Source organism: Elephantulus edwardii, unplaced genomic scaffold, assembly GCF_000299155.1.
Source record: "Elephantulus edwardii isolate Elephantulus edwardi_28Jun2011 unplaced genomic scaffold, EleEdw1.0 scaffold00424, whole genome shotgun sequence".
NCBI lineage: Eukaryota > Metazoa > Chordata > Mammalia > Macroscelidea > Macroscelididae > Elephantulus > Elephantulus edwardii.
The window spans coordinates 638,916-655,015 of NW_006400174.1; the positions used below are offsets into that span (position 1 = coordinate 638,916).

Sequence of the window (16,100 nt, forward strand, 5' to 3'; positions counted from 1 at the left end):
CACACACACACACACACACACACACACACACACACACCCCGGGTTCAGAGGCTCATCTGGGAGGAGATTGCCCATCCTTCTGTGGTGGAGCAGCTGGTGAATTCCAGCTGCCTGCTCTTGAATTGGCAGCAATTTCTTAAGACTAGGCCACCAGAGTTCTAAACAAGGGTGATTGTTGATGAGTACTGGCTTATAGCTGATCCTACAGCGGGCTTTCAGAAGTATTAAACCACAAGGGAATAGACTTCTCATCATTCTCCAGTGGAGCAGCTGGTGGCCTAGCGGTAAAAGCTGTGCTGCAATCCCGAAGTCATGCAGTTTAAGGCTATCAGCTGCTCCGCAGAAACTGATGGGCAATCTCCTCCCGTGCGATTAACTGCCCCTGGAAACCCTCTGGAGGGTCAGCTATGTGTTGGTTCCTACTTTACGGTACACAACCACCACCTTTGGGGTTGCCATGCAGCTTCTTACCACTAGGAGGAGGAGCGTATTAAACAGTATTTCTTGTTGTTGGTCATGTGTTTGAGTTGTCTGCAACTCTTAGCGACTCTATGTACAACAGCTCTGAAGCCTGCCCTGTCCTGAGCCAGTCTCACTGACTTCAACAACATACCTACCACCATTGCCCTCATTACTGTATCAATCCATCTCATCCGGGGGCTTCCTCTCCTGCGTTCTCCCTCCACCCTCCCGAGCATGATGTTCTTCTCCAAGGATCAGTCCTTCTGGCCACGTGCACAAAGTATGTGAGACAGAGCTCCAAATTTCTAGCCTCCAAGGAGAAACTTGATTTCACCCTCTCCAAGACAGACCTATTTGTTTTCTTTGTGGTCCTTGGTATGTTCAAGACTCTTCTCCAACACCACAATTCAAAGTCATCAATTCTTCTGTCATCCTCCGTTATTATCAAGCTCTCTGGCGTACAGCAAGTAATTTCAAAAACCATGTCCTGGTCTAGGGACACCATGCAGTTTGAGTACTAGCACTGTTAAACTGAGGGTAAAACAATCTTCAAGGAATTCGGCAAAGTGGAGAATCCTCAGGAAGGCTGGGCGTACTAAACCACATACACACACACACACACACACACACACAAAGTGTGGACACGCCCCCGCAGACTTGGGCAGAAGAGGCGCACAAAGCCAGTTGGAGACAAGGGAAGCAGTGAAGAGTGACACTGGGAGGGGAAGGTGTTTGGTGTTTTTAGGAGAGTGTCTTGGGACAGGATGGAAAACAGAGGAGGCCAGTTTGAACTTGGACTTGGCCGGTCGAAATGTGGCTCTCTGCGGCTGGACACCGAGATTTGGTCGCATTGGTCACTTTCGGTAGACTTCAGAAGGCGAGGCGGCCTAAACCTGGTTTCCCAAGCTGCAGGCTACTTGGTGGGGCGGCGGGACGCGCGCAGGTACACCACTACCCCACACACACCCCCGCCACAGAAAAACTCCAGAGCCAGGGCCAGGCCCCTCGCTGCCGCTGTGGGGATTAGCGCGCTCCTCGCCAGCGCCTCCGGATTAGCCGCGTGGACCCGGCGCCCGGCTCGGGGATTACGGCGCGCTCCCCGATGTATATATGCCGCCATCCGCGACGGGGTCGGGCGGGGCCAGCATGGCAGCGGCAGAGGACGGGACGAGCCCCAGGGGCCCCGCGCAGCCCGGCCCCTTTTCCATTGAGCACATCCTTTCACGCCCACCACAGCGCAGCCCACAGGGCCACGCCGAGGACCCGCCGCCGCCGCCAGCGGGCCGCCGGCACCCCGGGGACTCGGCGGGGCCTGGGTTGCCCCAGGCTGAGCCGTGCGCCTGCTGCTGCTGCTGCCCTAGCACGGTGCCCTGCGCAACCCCGGAGCCCACCGCCGGCCTGGGTGAGTGCACGCCGCGGGCCGTCCCCCGCCCCAGCGGAGAGGTGAAGGCGCGGGCCAAGGTCAAGACACTCGGGGCTGATGCTTGCTCTCCCGCAGGCGCGCGGCTACTGTGGTCTCTAAGGTTGGGACCCGCCCTGCCCTTGACCTTGGCCGCACCCGCGCAATCTGGAAGCCCCTATCCGCCGCGGCGCACGCGGCGCCACCGCACCATTTTCAGCGAGGAGCAGCTGCAAGCGCTGGAGGCGCTCTTCGTGCAGAACCAGTACCCCGACGTGGGCACGCGTGAGCGCCTGGCCCGCAGCATCCGCTTGCGCGAGGAGCGCGTGGAGGTGTGTTGCCCGGGGGAGAGGCGACCCTGTGGGTCTTTGAACTTCTATTTTTAAAGACAGCGAGGATTGATAAATTGGAGGGAAGCTGGAGCCAAGGGGACACACCAGTTGAGGGAGGGGCGGGGACCTGCGTTTTGGGGATGTTGCTGGAACTGGAGTAGGGAGTTAAAGCTAGTTTTACCGTACTTTGTCCTAAACTTTTTCTCTTACTGTCTTCTGATAAAATGGAGGGAGTTCTAGTGGTATGTTGCTGTTGGGTGCCCCGGAGTCCAGTATGACTCACAGGGACCCTAAGAACAACAAATCTTAATTCTGTCCTATCCTGTGCCATTCTCACAATCTCTGACACACTCAAGCCCGTTCCTGTAGTCCCTGTGTCAATCGACCTGGTTGAATCCTCTCCTTTACCATCCCTCCACCTTTTCAAGCATGATATACTACTCCAGGGAATAGCCTCTCCTAGCAACATGTCCAAAGTATGCCACACATAAGAAATTGAACTGCCAAAGCAAAGACACACGATTCTAATCCACCAGTCGTTTTGCAGGAGAATGATGGGCAATCTACTTCCTTGTAATTTGTTCTTGCTGCTGCTGTGTACTGTTGAGTTGGAACTGACCCATAGCTGAGCGTCCAAGCCAGTTTTCAGAGATCGCAAGTCATGAAGGAGAAGACTGATAGAGCAGCTGGTGGATTCGAACCGCATGCTTTGAGATTGCAACCAGCTTCTTACCAGAGCTCACCAGAGCTCTCTCAATTTACTGGTTTTACTGCAGCCCTTACTCACCCATACCTATCTCTGGAAGCTCCGTGGAGCGGGAGGGGTTATATGGTCCCTGGTTCCTGGAATGAGCAGTCAATCCTCTCTCCCAACTCTCCCCAGGTCTGGTTCAAGAACCGCAGGGCCAAGTGGCGACACCAGAAGCGCGCCTCAGCATCCTCAAAGCTCCTGCCTAGAACCAAAAAGCCCCCCACGGAGAGCTGTTGATATCCTGAGAGCACCTCCTGGGCTGGCCGGTGTCTTCTGAGGCCGGTTCCCAGAGGACAGACTTAGTGGGAAAGGACCTGGGAAAGGAGGCTAGCCTTTTCCAGTCGCACTGTTTTCAGAGCCTTGGAGCCGGGGCCCTGGTGAGGTGAGGGCACAGCCAGACTTGGTGCCCTCTCTTTTCCTACTGAATGGGGAAGCCTGATAGAAGACTGGGTCCCCTACACAGGCACTAACTCCACCTCAGAAAAGAAGTCTCCCTCTATCAACATGGGAACTCAGAGTCTTCCCATGGAGCCTCCATCCAAAACGGGCTATGGCATGTACTGCCTCTCTCCACAAACACGGCTGTGGCCCCTCACCTGATCACAGCTGGCCTGACCTTCTCCCCCAGTGCCAGGTGGGTGTAGGTTTATGGACAGGGGGAATGTCTGTGCATGTATCTGTATGTCTACACTTTAAAGTAGAATAGCAAGTTGGACAATGTGATCTCCAGAAGCTCGCTGCTCAGCTCCTAAATCCTGTAAATCTTATGCTGATACTAGGAAATAAACAAGTATATACTACAAAGGCCAAGGAGAGTACCAAGTTGGCTCTGAGGCCTCATCATGCCCTGCCTCTCCTTTTTCCATCCAAGGAGTGGCATCCTGGCTTGGCATGGGGAGAGTGCAGTCCAGGGCTTCCTCAGGTGGGTGAGCCTGCAGAATCCCTGGGCTAGATGTCCACTCAGCAAAGTATACAAATCCCATCACAGCCCCCATGCCTGGGGCTGGTGCTGGCCTCTAGGTATTGCTAATTGTCTTCCTTGAGGGGAAGGAGTGTTTCTTCTGGTTTCCCCTCCTCCTTCTGGGGAGTTTCCAAGTTGTGGTGTCATGCTCCCTCAGGGCACTCAGTCTTTGCCATCCTAGGGTGGGGAGGTGGAAGAGGAGACTGGAATCTTCAGCCTCTGCTACTTGCTTCCCTCCTCTCTCTATTGAGCTCTGGTGGTAAGGAACTGTGCTGCCAACTCGAAGCCAGTTTGGATCCACCAGATGCTCTGTGGCAGAAGGATGGGCAGGTGAGATGAAAGTTGCAGAAACCTCCTGTGTGATTAGCTGCCTCTGAAAGCAGGCTGGAGGGTTAGCTATGAGTCAGCATAACAACAACAGCAACCTCTCCATCAGCCTGGCTGGCCCCAGGCTGAAGGACCACATGAAAACTAGGTTTGTGTTCTCTAGCTGGGCCCAGGGTGCCCCCTTCATGGGAACCTTTTTCTGCATCTTCACGGGTACTGGTTGGAATTGGGAGGGTTGTGGTGGTGATTATAGAGTCAAGAAGACTCGGGATGGTGCAAAGGGTTAATGCACTCAGCTGCTAAATAAAGGCTGGAGGCTTCAGAGCAGCAGAGGCACCCCAGGAAAAGACCTAGTTATATCCTGAAGAAAAAAAAACAACCACTGAAAACCACATGGAGCATAATGGTGTTGCCACGAGTCAGGTCAGCTTTACAGCAAATGGTTACTGGGCATCTGGAGATGAAACATGCAGAAACCAGGGCACCTTTCTGGCAATTCAAATCCACCAGTGACTCAAGGGAGAAAGATGGACAATACCCTTTGGTGATATTTTTGGCCTCTGAAAATAAGTTTGAGGGCCAGCTGTGAGTCAGTTCTGACTTGATAGCAGTGAGTTTTCCTTGAGGCTTAGTCCCAGTTATTTCCTTCTCATCTCTATTTTCTCCCTGGCTTATTTGCCTCTCTTCTCCCTGCCACATTTGCACATCAGGCCTCTACCCCTAAGTGCTTCCAAGCCCACAAAGAGCTCTGCCCATGTTTGAAATAAGTACACGCATCAAAGACCCTGACTTCTTCCTCTTCCACCATACCAAGACCTACAGCAAGTTGGTTTTAGCTTAGAAAACTCCCAGAATCTATCTTCTCCTCAGCTTCTAGGGACCAAGCAGTAACCGAAAGGCACGCCGTTTGAATCCACAAGCTGCTCCACAGGGGCAGGATTAGCAATTTCCTCCTGTGTCTCTGAAAAACTGCTGGAGGGTCAGATATAAGTCAGTTCCAACATGACAGGCACATAACAACAACAGCTGCAACTTCTACTGCACCATCCTGGACCACCACCTTGACAATTGAATCTACCTCCACACTTGCCCACCTGTACACATGCTGACCCCTCTTTTGTTCGTTCTCCATGAAAGTAAATTTCAAATCTGACTATACCTTTCACCTGCCTATAGCACTCCAAGAACTTCTCATTACTCCCAGAATAAGCTAGAACTCCACGTAGTGGCCCATGAAGATGTGTACAGCCTGACCCTTGCACCTCTGGCATCATCTCACTCACTCTTCCTTGTACTCCAAAGGTCTTTGGAATCTGCCTTATTCCTTCCCACCACTGGGAGTTTGCATTCCCTCTTCTTCGTCTGATCAGTGCCTGTTCAGCCTTTAGCTCAACAATCATTTTTTGCCCAGAGAAAATTGCCCTGACTTCCTCTATTTGATCAGATTCCCCAATACAAATTATTTTGCACTTGTCACAGCTACAATTATAAGGTGATTTAACTAGTGTCTATATTCTCTCGGGATTATCAGCTCTGCAGGGTAAGAATCATTACAATGGAGACTCATGGAATCATGGAGAATGACTGGGTGACTGCAAATGGCAATGTCTGTAGGGAGTTGCATCACAAACTACACCTTCAAAGGAAAAAAAATAGGTACTCTTCTCCTTCACAGAAGCCTCAGAATCCCAATGGAAGGTTAGTTATGAGTCAGTTTTGCTTTGATGGCAATAAGTTTGAATTTTTAATTTATTTAGGCAGAATTTCTTTGTTTTGATGTAATTCTCCTTTCAGGAAAAATTACTTCTGAAAAATCTTGGGCTTCAGGGGAGCTCTGGTGGTCTAGTGGCAAGAAGCTGTACTGAAATCCCAAAGATACACGGTTGGAATCCACCAGAAGCTCTGCCAGAGAAGGAGAGATAGTTAGTTTCCTCCTGTACCAGTCAGATCTGATTTGACGGTACATGCACAAAAAAAAACAATTAAAAAAAAATCTTGGGCGTCAATGAGAAATAGCCCTTTTCTGGGTAGCCCATTCTGTTAACTGACATTCAGGTAACTAACATACGTAAAGGGAGCTCTGGTGGCCTAGCGGTAATGAGCTGGGCTGCAATCATAAAGGCAGGTGGTTTGAATCCACCAGGTACTCTGTAAGAGAAGGATGGGAAATCTCCTCTGGTGGGAATTGTTCTTAGGTGTCGTTGAATTGAGTATGACCCATGGTGAGCCTATGAACAACAGATCTGAACCCTGTCGTATCCTATGCTATCCTCATACTTCCTGACATACTAGAGTCCATCACTGCAGTCACTGTGTCAATCCACCTGGTTGAGGGTCCTCCTCTCTTTCACTTATACTCTATCTTTCCAAGCATCTCCTAGCAACATGCCCAAAGTATGTGAGGCAAAGCTTTATCATCTTTGCCTTCAAAAGCACTTTGGCTACATTTTCTCCAGGACATGTTTGTTCTTTTGGCTTCTCCAACACCATGGCTCAAAGACATTCTTTTTCTGTCATCCTTATTCATTGTCCATCTCTTAGATGCAAGGGTGGTGTGACTTACTGACTCTGAAAACCTACTGGAGGATGAGCTATGAGTTGGTTTCGTTTGACTCAACACAAGCACAACAATCTTAAAGTAGACATTTCTTTATTGAGCCACCAGGATTTGTTATTGTCCTTGGATCAACGGGGGGGGGGGGACAAACCACAACTCAATTCATTGCTGTTGATTTAGAACCAACTATAGCTGACCCTACAGTTGGATTTTTCAGAGGCTGTAAATTACATGGAAGGAGATTTGCCATCTTTATTCTGAGGAGCAGCTGGTGTATTAACTCTAAGGAAAGAATTATCTTAAAATTCCTTTCTTTCAAATTGTTTGAATTGAACTTTTAAAAATGTATACAACCAAAATGTGTTAAGTTAGGTTTTTGTTGATACATTTGAAGCACATGTAGTGTTTCAATTTTTCACTGTTAAAGTAAATTAATGGAAAACAACTATGAGGTATCCTCTCACTGTAGTAACAATAGCAAAGTTCAGCAGAGCAGCAAACAACAAATGCTGGTGAGGTGAAGAAATTGGAACTGTTGGTGGGAGTGTAAAATGGCACAATCACCATGGAAAACAGTATGGAGCGTTCTCAAAAAATTGCATATGGAAATACCATTTGACCCAGAAATTCCACTACTAGAAATATATCTTAAACCAGGTTGTCACCCAAACAAATATATACACACTCATGTTTATTGCTGCATTATTCACAATAGCAAAGAGATGGAAGCAACCCAAGTGCTCATCAATAAATGAATGGATAGAAAAGCTATGGTATTTTCACACAGAACACTATGCAGCACTGAAAACAAGGAACTAATAAAATATTACACAACATGGGTGACCCTGGATGACATTATGCTGAGTGAAATTTCTCAGTCACAAAAGAACAAATACTGCATAACACCATTGTTATAAAACAAGACTAACATGGGGTTGGGGAGAAACTAAGAAAAAAAGGATAAAGAATGAAGACTGCATTGGAACAGATGAAGGAAAGAACTGTTTAAAATGAATAAATGATTAGGCATTATTTGTATGACAACAGGAAGCAGAAGTGGCATCCACTTCCTAAACAACATGCCTCTGGAAACTATGAACTTTGGTAAATGTCGATAGTTATAGAAAGGCTTCAGGCCTTTTATTCATAGGGTCGCGCTATGAGTTGTGCTTGACTCGAAGGCAATCAACGACAACAGTTCAGAATAAGAGGAGAATAGCAAAATGGACTGTGGGAGGGGTGAGAGAGGATGGAGGAAATTATGCAACCATGAATAGACACATTTTTTTTTAAAAGTCAATTGGCCCAGAGGAGTGCGGTTCAAATCCACCAGAAGCTTTGCTAGAGAAGGAAGAACAATCTCCTCCTGTACCATTCAGATCTGATTTGACGGTACACACACACACACACACAAATAATAAAATTTAAAAAATTTTAAAAAGTCAATTGGGGAGGTTAGGGAGGAAAATATGCAACAGCGAATGAATTAAAATCCAACTTCTCTGTACATTTTTGTTAAAATCACAGTTTAAAAAAAAACCAAACAAACCACACCAAAACATGAATGAATGGTCGGAGGGGCCCTGTAGATGTATGTGCACCCTCTGCTGTGGAGCGCAGAGGCGATGAGCAGGAGCTGGAGGCTGGATGCTGGGAAGTGGCCAGTCCCGCACGGATGAGGTGAGAACAGCAAGGGTGAAGGCAGGTCTTGGCTTATCTCTGAGGCTGGAGAGCCTGCTCTTGCGTGAGGGGCGGTGACTCCACTATTCACTGCAACATCCTACGACAGGTCCAAGCTGGGACCCGGCAGGTGACCCCTTTCCAACACAGTCACATCCCTGTGTCAGAAACTGGCAAGGGGAGCCTCGAAAAAAACCAGGTCCTGGGATGGATTTTCAGAACTGATGAAGGACCATAATGGTGACGACCACTGTCCCACACGTCAAAGACCCTCTGGTTCCCTGGGTCAGCGGACTGAAGGCCAGATTATTAGTGGGGGGCAATGGGGTGGAATAACTGGAAGTGTACAGAAGGATTTAATACACACTCAAAGCCTCCCCAAATCAGTGGTTGGTGCATGTGGGCAAAAAGTGAGAAAGAGACAGAGACAGAGAGAGAGGAGAGAAAGGGGAAGAGGGAGGGAGGGAATGAATGACACAGAGAGAATGAATGAATGACACCTCTCTTCAGGGCTTGCTGGTGGTCAACAGCCCTGATAAGCTTGACAACCGTAGGGAAGTACGAAGACTAGAACTCCCATCAGGGCCAGGGCAACGGGTTGCGTCACATCTGAGCGCGGGCCAGTGCTGCGCAGTTCCCTCATTGGCTGGCTACGTTAGTGCCTGCGTACTCGGAGATTCATGTACGTCACCAGGACGCGCCGGCGTTATCTCTGCGCTTCTGGGATAGCAATGGAGGCTTCCGGTGCTTCGCCTCGGTCCTTGTTCCTTCCCTCCACGTCGGGCACCAAGCGGAAGCGCTCAGCGGAGACGGTGGGGCCTGCAACAAGAAAACAACAGGTCCTAGATGAAGAAGAATACATCGAGGTACTGCTTCAGTGTGGACAGGGGTGACGTCAGGGCCCCCTCCCTGCCTTTTGCCCCTCTTGTGGGTGGAGTCCCTCCGCTTAGGTGGTGACGTGCCCTGGTCCCTTGCGCAGGTGGAGCAGCTCCAGTCTGCATTTGGGATGTGTACAGTCCTAAAAGACAAATAAACTGCAAAAGGGGGTGTCTGACGGCGGCAACATTTGCTGTCAGGAAAAGAGGAGACATCTCGCTCTGTATGTTGGTGGCATTTTAGGAAGGAATTTGTTTTTGGTTTTTTTTCCCTTTTTCTCGAAGCATGATTAAGTGGTTGACTGGAAGGCTGGTGGCAAAAAGAGCGGCGACAAGTGCAAAGCCTGGGAGTCCTGGAAAGAGGTTTCATAGCAGCATGAAGTGTGTGTGCCTTTGGGATTGCAGCACAGCTTCTTACCACTAAGCTACGAGAGAGCTCCTTTCTGTGTCTTTGGCATCTAGCCTAGTGCTTGGCATGTTGCAAGCAATTGGCAAATAACTGAAGAATAAATGAAAAATGTTGTCCTTGCCAGTGTCTTTACTGGGGTTTGAGGCGCTTGAGTGGTGTAGGAGAAAGGTCAGTGATTTGGCTCCGCCAGCTGCTCTGCAGAAAAGATGGGAAGTCTCCTTAAAGATTTACAGCTTTGAAAATGAAGGTCGTGGAAGACAATGCTTTGTGAGTGGGAGAAAAGACTTAAGTCACTGTGCTATCTGATTTACAAGACAAATGAGAAACTTAAGTAGATCTTTGAGGTAGGTGTTTGTATCTTGAAGTAGGAGTTGGTCCTAACAAAATCCTGCAGGAAGAAAAGCTGCCACGGGATTGGGGGGAGGGGGCATCAGTTTGCTTTTGTTCTTGCTGTTGTTGTTAGGTGCTGTCTAGTCGTTTGTGACTCATAGTGATCCTTTGTACAACAGATTGGACTTGTAACATTTGGAACATACAACAGGTGTTATGAGCAGGCAACTGGGTGCACAGGTGTGAAGCTAAGGGACAAGGCTAGTGGGCTAGGCTGTGCGGTGACTGGTGAAGTCGTGCAGAAAATGTGTTTGGATGGTGAGGGGTCCTGGTGCAGGTGGCAGTGCCCACATTGGTCCTGCTGATGTGGGGTAGAGCCAGCAGAGGGGCACAAAACGCTTAACAAAAATAAGGAGAGGGGCACAAAAATGCTTAAAAAAATAAGGAGTTTTGTGGAAATCAGGAATATAGAATATTGCTGCTAACTGAAAGGTTTTCTGTTTGAATCCACCAGCTGCTCCAAGGGGAGAAAGACAGATAGTCTCCTCTTAGAAAAAGTTACAAATCTGAAAACCTGATAGATTATTGCTATGAGGAATGGGCTTGATGGCAGTGGGTTGCTTAGTGGGTACTAGAGGAGAGTTTAGTAGTGCTAAGTATTGCTGTTATTAGGTACTCTCTAGTCAACACAACAACTCTGTGAACAACACATCTGAACACTGCCCTATCCTGTATCATCCTCACAATCTCTGACATGCTTGAGCTGATTGCTGCAGTCACTGTGTCAGTCTACCCAGGAGAGTATCTTCCTCTCTTTCACTGACTCTCCACCTTTCTAAGCATGATGTCCCTCTCCTAGCATTGTGCCCAAAGTATGTGAGTCAAAGCTTTATCATCTTTCTTCCAAGGAATGCTCTGGATGCACCTTCTCCATCTAGTCTCGATGGGATGCTCATCCCTGCTACAGTGCACTTAAGATCTGGGGATTGGGAGGTTGCTGATCATTGGAGGAGACACAAGTCAAAGGGGCTTAGCAAGAGTCACAGCACAGTTATTAGACATCCAGATGACCTCTCTGCCTTTTGCTCTGACTTCTCTTACCAGGGCCTTCAGACAGTCATCCAGAGGGACTTCTTTCCTGATGTGGAGAAGTTGCAGGCACAGAAGGAGTATCTAGAGGCTGAGGAGAATGGAGACCTGGAGCGCATGCGCCAGATTGCCATCAAGTTCGGTTCTGCCCTGGGAAAGATGTCCCGAGAGCCCCCACCTCCCTGTAAGAGGGCCTTCTGAGTGGCAGAGACTGACTGACTGACCCATTACCTCAGGCTTGTTCTGACCTCTAATCCCTTTCGTCTCCCAGATGTGACTCCAGCCACATTTGAAACTCCCGAAGTACACACAGGCCCTGCTATGGTGGGCACCAAACCCCGGCCCCGGGACCAGGGACCAGAGGATGGTGAGTGAAGTCCCGTCCTCCGTCCCGTCCCGTGTCCCCCCCCGCTCCCTTTCTGTCCCACTGTTGGGATTACCTGATAGTTCTGTTCCCTGAGGTTCTGAAGAGGCTCAGGAGGGCTGCAGAGGACATCTTGTCCATGAGGGGTCTGCGTGCCTAAAGTTAAGTGAGGTTAACAGAGCACTGGACTAGGAGACAGAAAGATACATGTCCAGCTCCCTAATTTGAGGTGTTTCTTAGAACCTTTGGTCCTCCCCTGTAGAATGAGAGTAAAGCTCCCTCTGTCACCACACTGCCTTCTATGTGCCATTCGCTGTCTAGGAACCTCACAAGCCTCAGTCTCCATTCCTGGCTGTTTCCTTATGGTACTGTGGAGCCTTTGTACTATATCACTGCTTCCAGATAACGATGCAGCTTGCTCCTTCTCTTTCTTTAGGCCTGTCTTCAGATGTTAACTGTTTCTAGGAACCTTTCCTAACTTCCTAGTATAAAGTAAATCCTTTCAGGGTTAATTTTTCAATGTAGGTCATGACATTCATGAAGAAAAAAAAGCATCTTTTGTTTATTGCGTCTGTCCTTAACCAACATCTCTCTCCTGAAACTCACATCCTCTCCATGAGAGTAGTAGTCTTGTCTTACATCTCTGTCTTTGTTGTCATTATGTGCCACCAAGTCAGAACCAACCCATAGCTGACCCTCAAGTGGGTTTTCAGGGGCAGTAAACCATATGGGAGGAGAGTACCCATCCTTCTCTCCCACAGAGCAGCTGGTAGATTAGAACTGCTTGCCTTTGGGATTGCAGCACAGCTTCTCAACCACTAGGCCACCAGAGAGCTTCCTTCTGTGTCTTTAGCATGTAGCATAGGCGTTAGCATGTTGTAGGCATTTGACAAATACCTATAAAGTAAATGGAAAAGCTGCCTTTTTCAGTGTATTTACTGGGGTGTAAGGAGCTTCAGTGGTGTACTTTGTTATGATTGTACTGTTAACTGGAAGGTCAGTCATTTGAATCCACCATCTGCCCTGCAAGAAAAAGATGGACAGTCTCCTCTACCATAAAGATTTACAGCTTTGCGTGCGGTCACTTTTATGTTACTTTTTTTTTTTAAGGACAGAGTATTTTGAGTGCTGTTTAACGTGAGTGTATTAGAAAAGCTCTAGAAGCCTAATCAGTAAGGAGCTGAACTGCCAACCTGAAGGCAAGTGGTTTGAATCTATCAGCTTCTCTATGGGAGAAGGTTGGACAGCCTCCTTCAGTGCAATTTATAACCCCTGAAGACATGCTGGAGGGTCAGCTATGAGTTGATTCTGACTTGACCACAATGAGTTTCTTTTTCAGTCATAGTGGAAATGGCCTAGTCCATAGGGAGTTATGCAGCTAATCCAGAAGGCTTTCCAGTCAACCAGGAACTCTGTTGGAGAAAAATGGACAGTCTCCTGTGTAGTTTCAGCCTCAGAAACCCAGTGGAATTCTGCCAGTTCTGTGGAAATGAGTAAGGGAGTGATGCTGGAAGTGACAAGCTTTTTGGAGTCAAAAACTTGTGACTGGGATTTCCTCATAGTCCTATCTTTTTTTTTTTTTCCTATCTTTTTTTTTTATGTGGTTGTGAGGTGCCATTGAGTTGGGTATGACCTGTAGTGACCCTATGGACAATGTATCTGAACCCTGTCTATCATGTCCGTCCTAACTTCATCATCTCTGACATACTTGAACCTATTGATCCTGTCACTGTGTCATTCTATCTAGTAAAGGCTCTTCCTCTCTTTCACTGTCATTCCACTTCTCTAAGGATTAACCTGTACTAGCAAAATGCCCAAAATATGTGAGACGAAGCATTATCATCTTTGCCTCCAAGGAGCACTCTGGCTGCATCTTCTCCAAGACATACATACTTATTCTTTTGGTAGTCCATGGGAGGATGTGCAATACTTTTTTCCAACACCACAGCTCAAAGGCATCAATTCTTCTATCATCTTTATTCATTGTCCATTTCTCAGAAGTATAGCAAGTGATTGGAAAGATCATGGCCTGAATCAGGAACACCTGTCTTTACTCATGAGGACCTTATTGCTTCTTAATTCCTTAAAGAAGTCCTTGATAGCATATTTTCCCTAATGCAGCAGACCTTTTAATTGTTGACTGCTGGTTCCACAGTATTAATTGTGGATCCAAGCAAGATGAAGTTATTGACAACTTAAGTCTTTTCTCCATCTGTCATGATGTTGCCTGTTGACCCAATGATGGAGATTTTTGCCACCCAGGATACCATTGCTGATGTTGAATGATTGTGCCTGAAAGCAGAGAATACCAAAAGGATGTTTACTTGTATTTTATCGTACATGCAAAGGTGTTTTGACTGTGTGGATCATAATAAATGATGGCTAACATTGAGAAGAATGGTAATCCCAAAACACTTAATTGTTCTTATATGAAACCTATTCAGACTAAACAGATGTTGTCTAGAAGGAACACTGCATGATTTAAAGTCAGGAAAGGTGTGTGTGATGGCTGTATCCTTTCTGTATCTATTTATTCTGTACGCTGTCCAGATCATTCAAGAAGCTGGACTATGTGAAGAAGAATGTGGCATCAGGATTAAAGGAAGACTCAACAACCTGTGTTATGTAGATGACACAGCCTTGCTTGCTGAAAGCAAGGAGGACTAGAAATGCTTGCTGCATAAGGGAAAGTAGCAGGTTAGCAATGTCAGAAAGCATGTAGATAAAGCCCTTTCCTTTAATATAGGACAATCTCTCACCTTTCTCAGCCCCCTCTCAGCTGTGTGTGCTCCTCTTGGCCCACTCGGACATGCTTCTCTCTTGGCCCTTTGCCCAGCCTCTGCTGTACTTGAACAAGAAGCTCTTTTAGGTCTGCAAATAAATGCCCAAGTACCCTGCCCCACCAGGAAGCTTCCCACTTAGAATGACTCCTTGCACCATAAGCCAGTGTGTCTTCTATAGCCATCTCGCCTCTGACTTCTAGTTCTGCTGCTGCTCTTGCTACCACTTCTCACCATCCATGGTGTTGCAGCTCTCTGTCTCCTAGTCTGGAAGGATTTCACACAGGAATCCTGGACCCAAGGACACGCTGCACTCACAGCTCTGTTTTATTGATGATAGTCTTGCTGTTCCTTGGAAAGGGACATATGCTTGGAAGGGTCTCCAAAGGAGACCAACAGATGGATTGACACAGGGACTGCAACCATGGGCTCAAGTTTGTCAGAGATGGTGAGGATGGCACAGTTATGAATTACCTTCGATCCTACAGCATCTAACAACAACAGAATGGCAAAACTAACCAAACTATTTGTTATGGTTATTCAAAGCTCAAGCTCACTGCTGTTGAAAGCTTTATGTCACGCGGCAGGAGATGCCCCACCTTTTGCCCAAGGTGCTGCTGGTGGGTTCGCACTGCCAGAGAGGTGCTGCCTTTGGGGCACAACCTTGTTGGGATGAGATGCATCTTACACCATCGAGTCAGAACTGGCTCATAGCTGATTATCCAGTAGGTTTGCAGAGGCTGTAAATCACAGAGGAGCTGATTATCCAACTGTCTCCTGCAGAGCAGCTGCTGGATTTGAACCAAATGGAAGTGCTGCTCCTTAGCAGTACACCACCAGAACTCCCTCTTATTTGTGCAATCTCACCCAGTCATTTTGTAGAAGTTACAAGGTCATGCATGGCTAGGAGGGCATAGTAAGTAATTCATGACACTAATGCCTTTGAACTCTGATGTTGGAGAAGAATATAGAACATCCCATGGACTGCCAAAAGAACAAAGAGATATGTCTTAAAGTGAAGCCAAAGTGCTCTTTGGAGGCAAAGAGATCTGTTATTGATAGGGTCACTGTGAGTCCTAGACTGCACCTAAAAACAACAAGGTGGCCTAGTGGTTAGAAGCTGCGCTGCAGTCCCAAAGGCACATGGTTTTGATCAGCTGCTCCGCAGAAGAAGGATGGGAAGTCTCCTCTCATGTGATTAACTGCCGATGAAAACCCACTGGAGGGTCAGCTGTGGGTCAGTTCTGACTCAGCTGTTTACAACAACAAACAAGGGAGGTAGTGACTTATGCAGAGAGTGGGGTTTGCACTCTGATCTTTCTGCTTTGCGCCTGATGTAGCATTTGTAAATATGTAAAGTTTTCACTGCAGTGAGAAGGAAAGGCTCCCATCTCTCCCTGACCTCCCTGCTGACATCTGTAGGAGACACCGCCAGGACCCCTCTATAGACAGCCCTGCCCCTGTGATGGAGCAGTCTTTGATTGTGAGGTTGTTACTGTGACAAGTGAGATCATGCCCAGCATGTGTGAGTCCTTGTCCAGAGGACTCAGTCATGTCAGGCTCTGCTGACAAGAAGGGGAATAATTATGTTCAACAGCAGGCTCCTGCATGGGAACCAGCAAGAAAAAAGTGGTGATAGTGGTTGTTAGGTGTTGAGTCAGTATGACTCCTAGCAACCCCGTGAAAAACAGACCTGAACCCTGTCCTATCTTGTGTCATCCACACAATCTTTTTTTTTTATTAAAATATTTTATTTTTATTATTTTTGTGTTTGTTGTTGTTAT

General features: G+C 47.6%; 2 protein-coding genes across 2 annotated transcripts in view; both read left to right on the forward strand.

Annotated features, from left to right (window-relative positions):
• The first annotated feature begins 1,608 nt into the window (after positions 1-1,608).
• Positions 1,609-3,181, forward strand: GSC2 (goosecoid homeobox 2). Its single transcript, XM_006902528.1, has 3 exons — positions 1,609-1,864; positions 1,961-2,193; positions 3,077-3,181. Exons 1-3 carry the CDS (start codon positions 1,609-1,611, stop codon positions 3,179-3,181), a joined length of 594 nt encoding a protein of 197 aa, XP_006902590.1.
• Positions 3,182-9,200: 6,019 nt separating this feature from the next.
• Positions 9,201-16,100, forward strand: part of DGCR14 (DiGeorge syndrome critical region gene 14) — a 14,512-nt gene continuing 7,612 nt past the window's right edge. The window contains exons 1-3 of the mRNA XM_006902521.1: positions 9,201-9,335; positions 11,188-11,356; positions 11,444-11,539. Coding sequence (XP_006902583.1) covers positions 9,201-9,335; positions 11,188-11,356; positions 11,444-11,539 — 400 coding nt within the window. The remainder of the gene's footprint in view (positions 9,336-11,187; positions 11,357-11,443; positions 11,540-16,100) is intronic.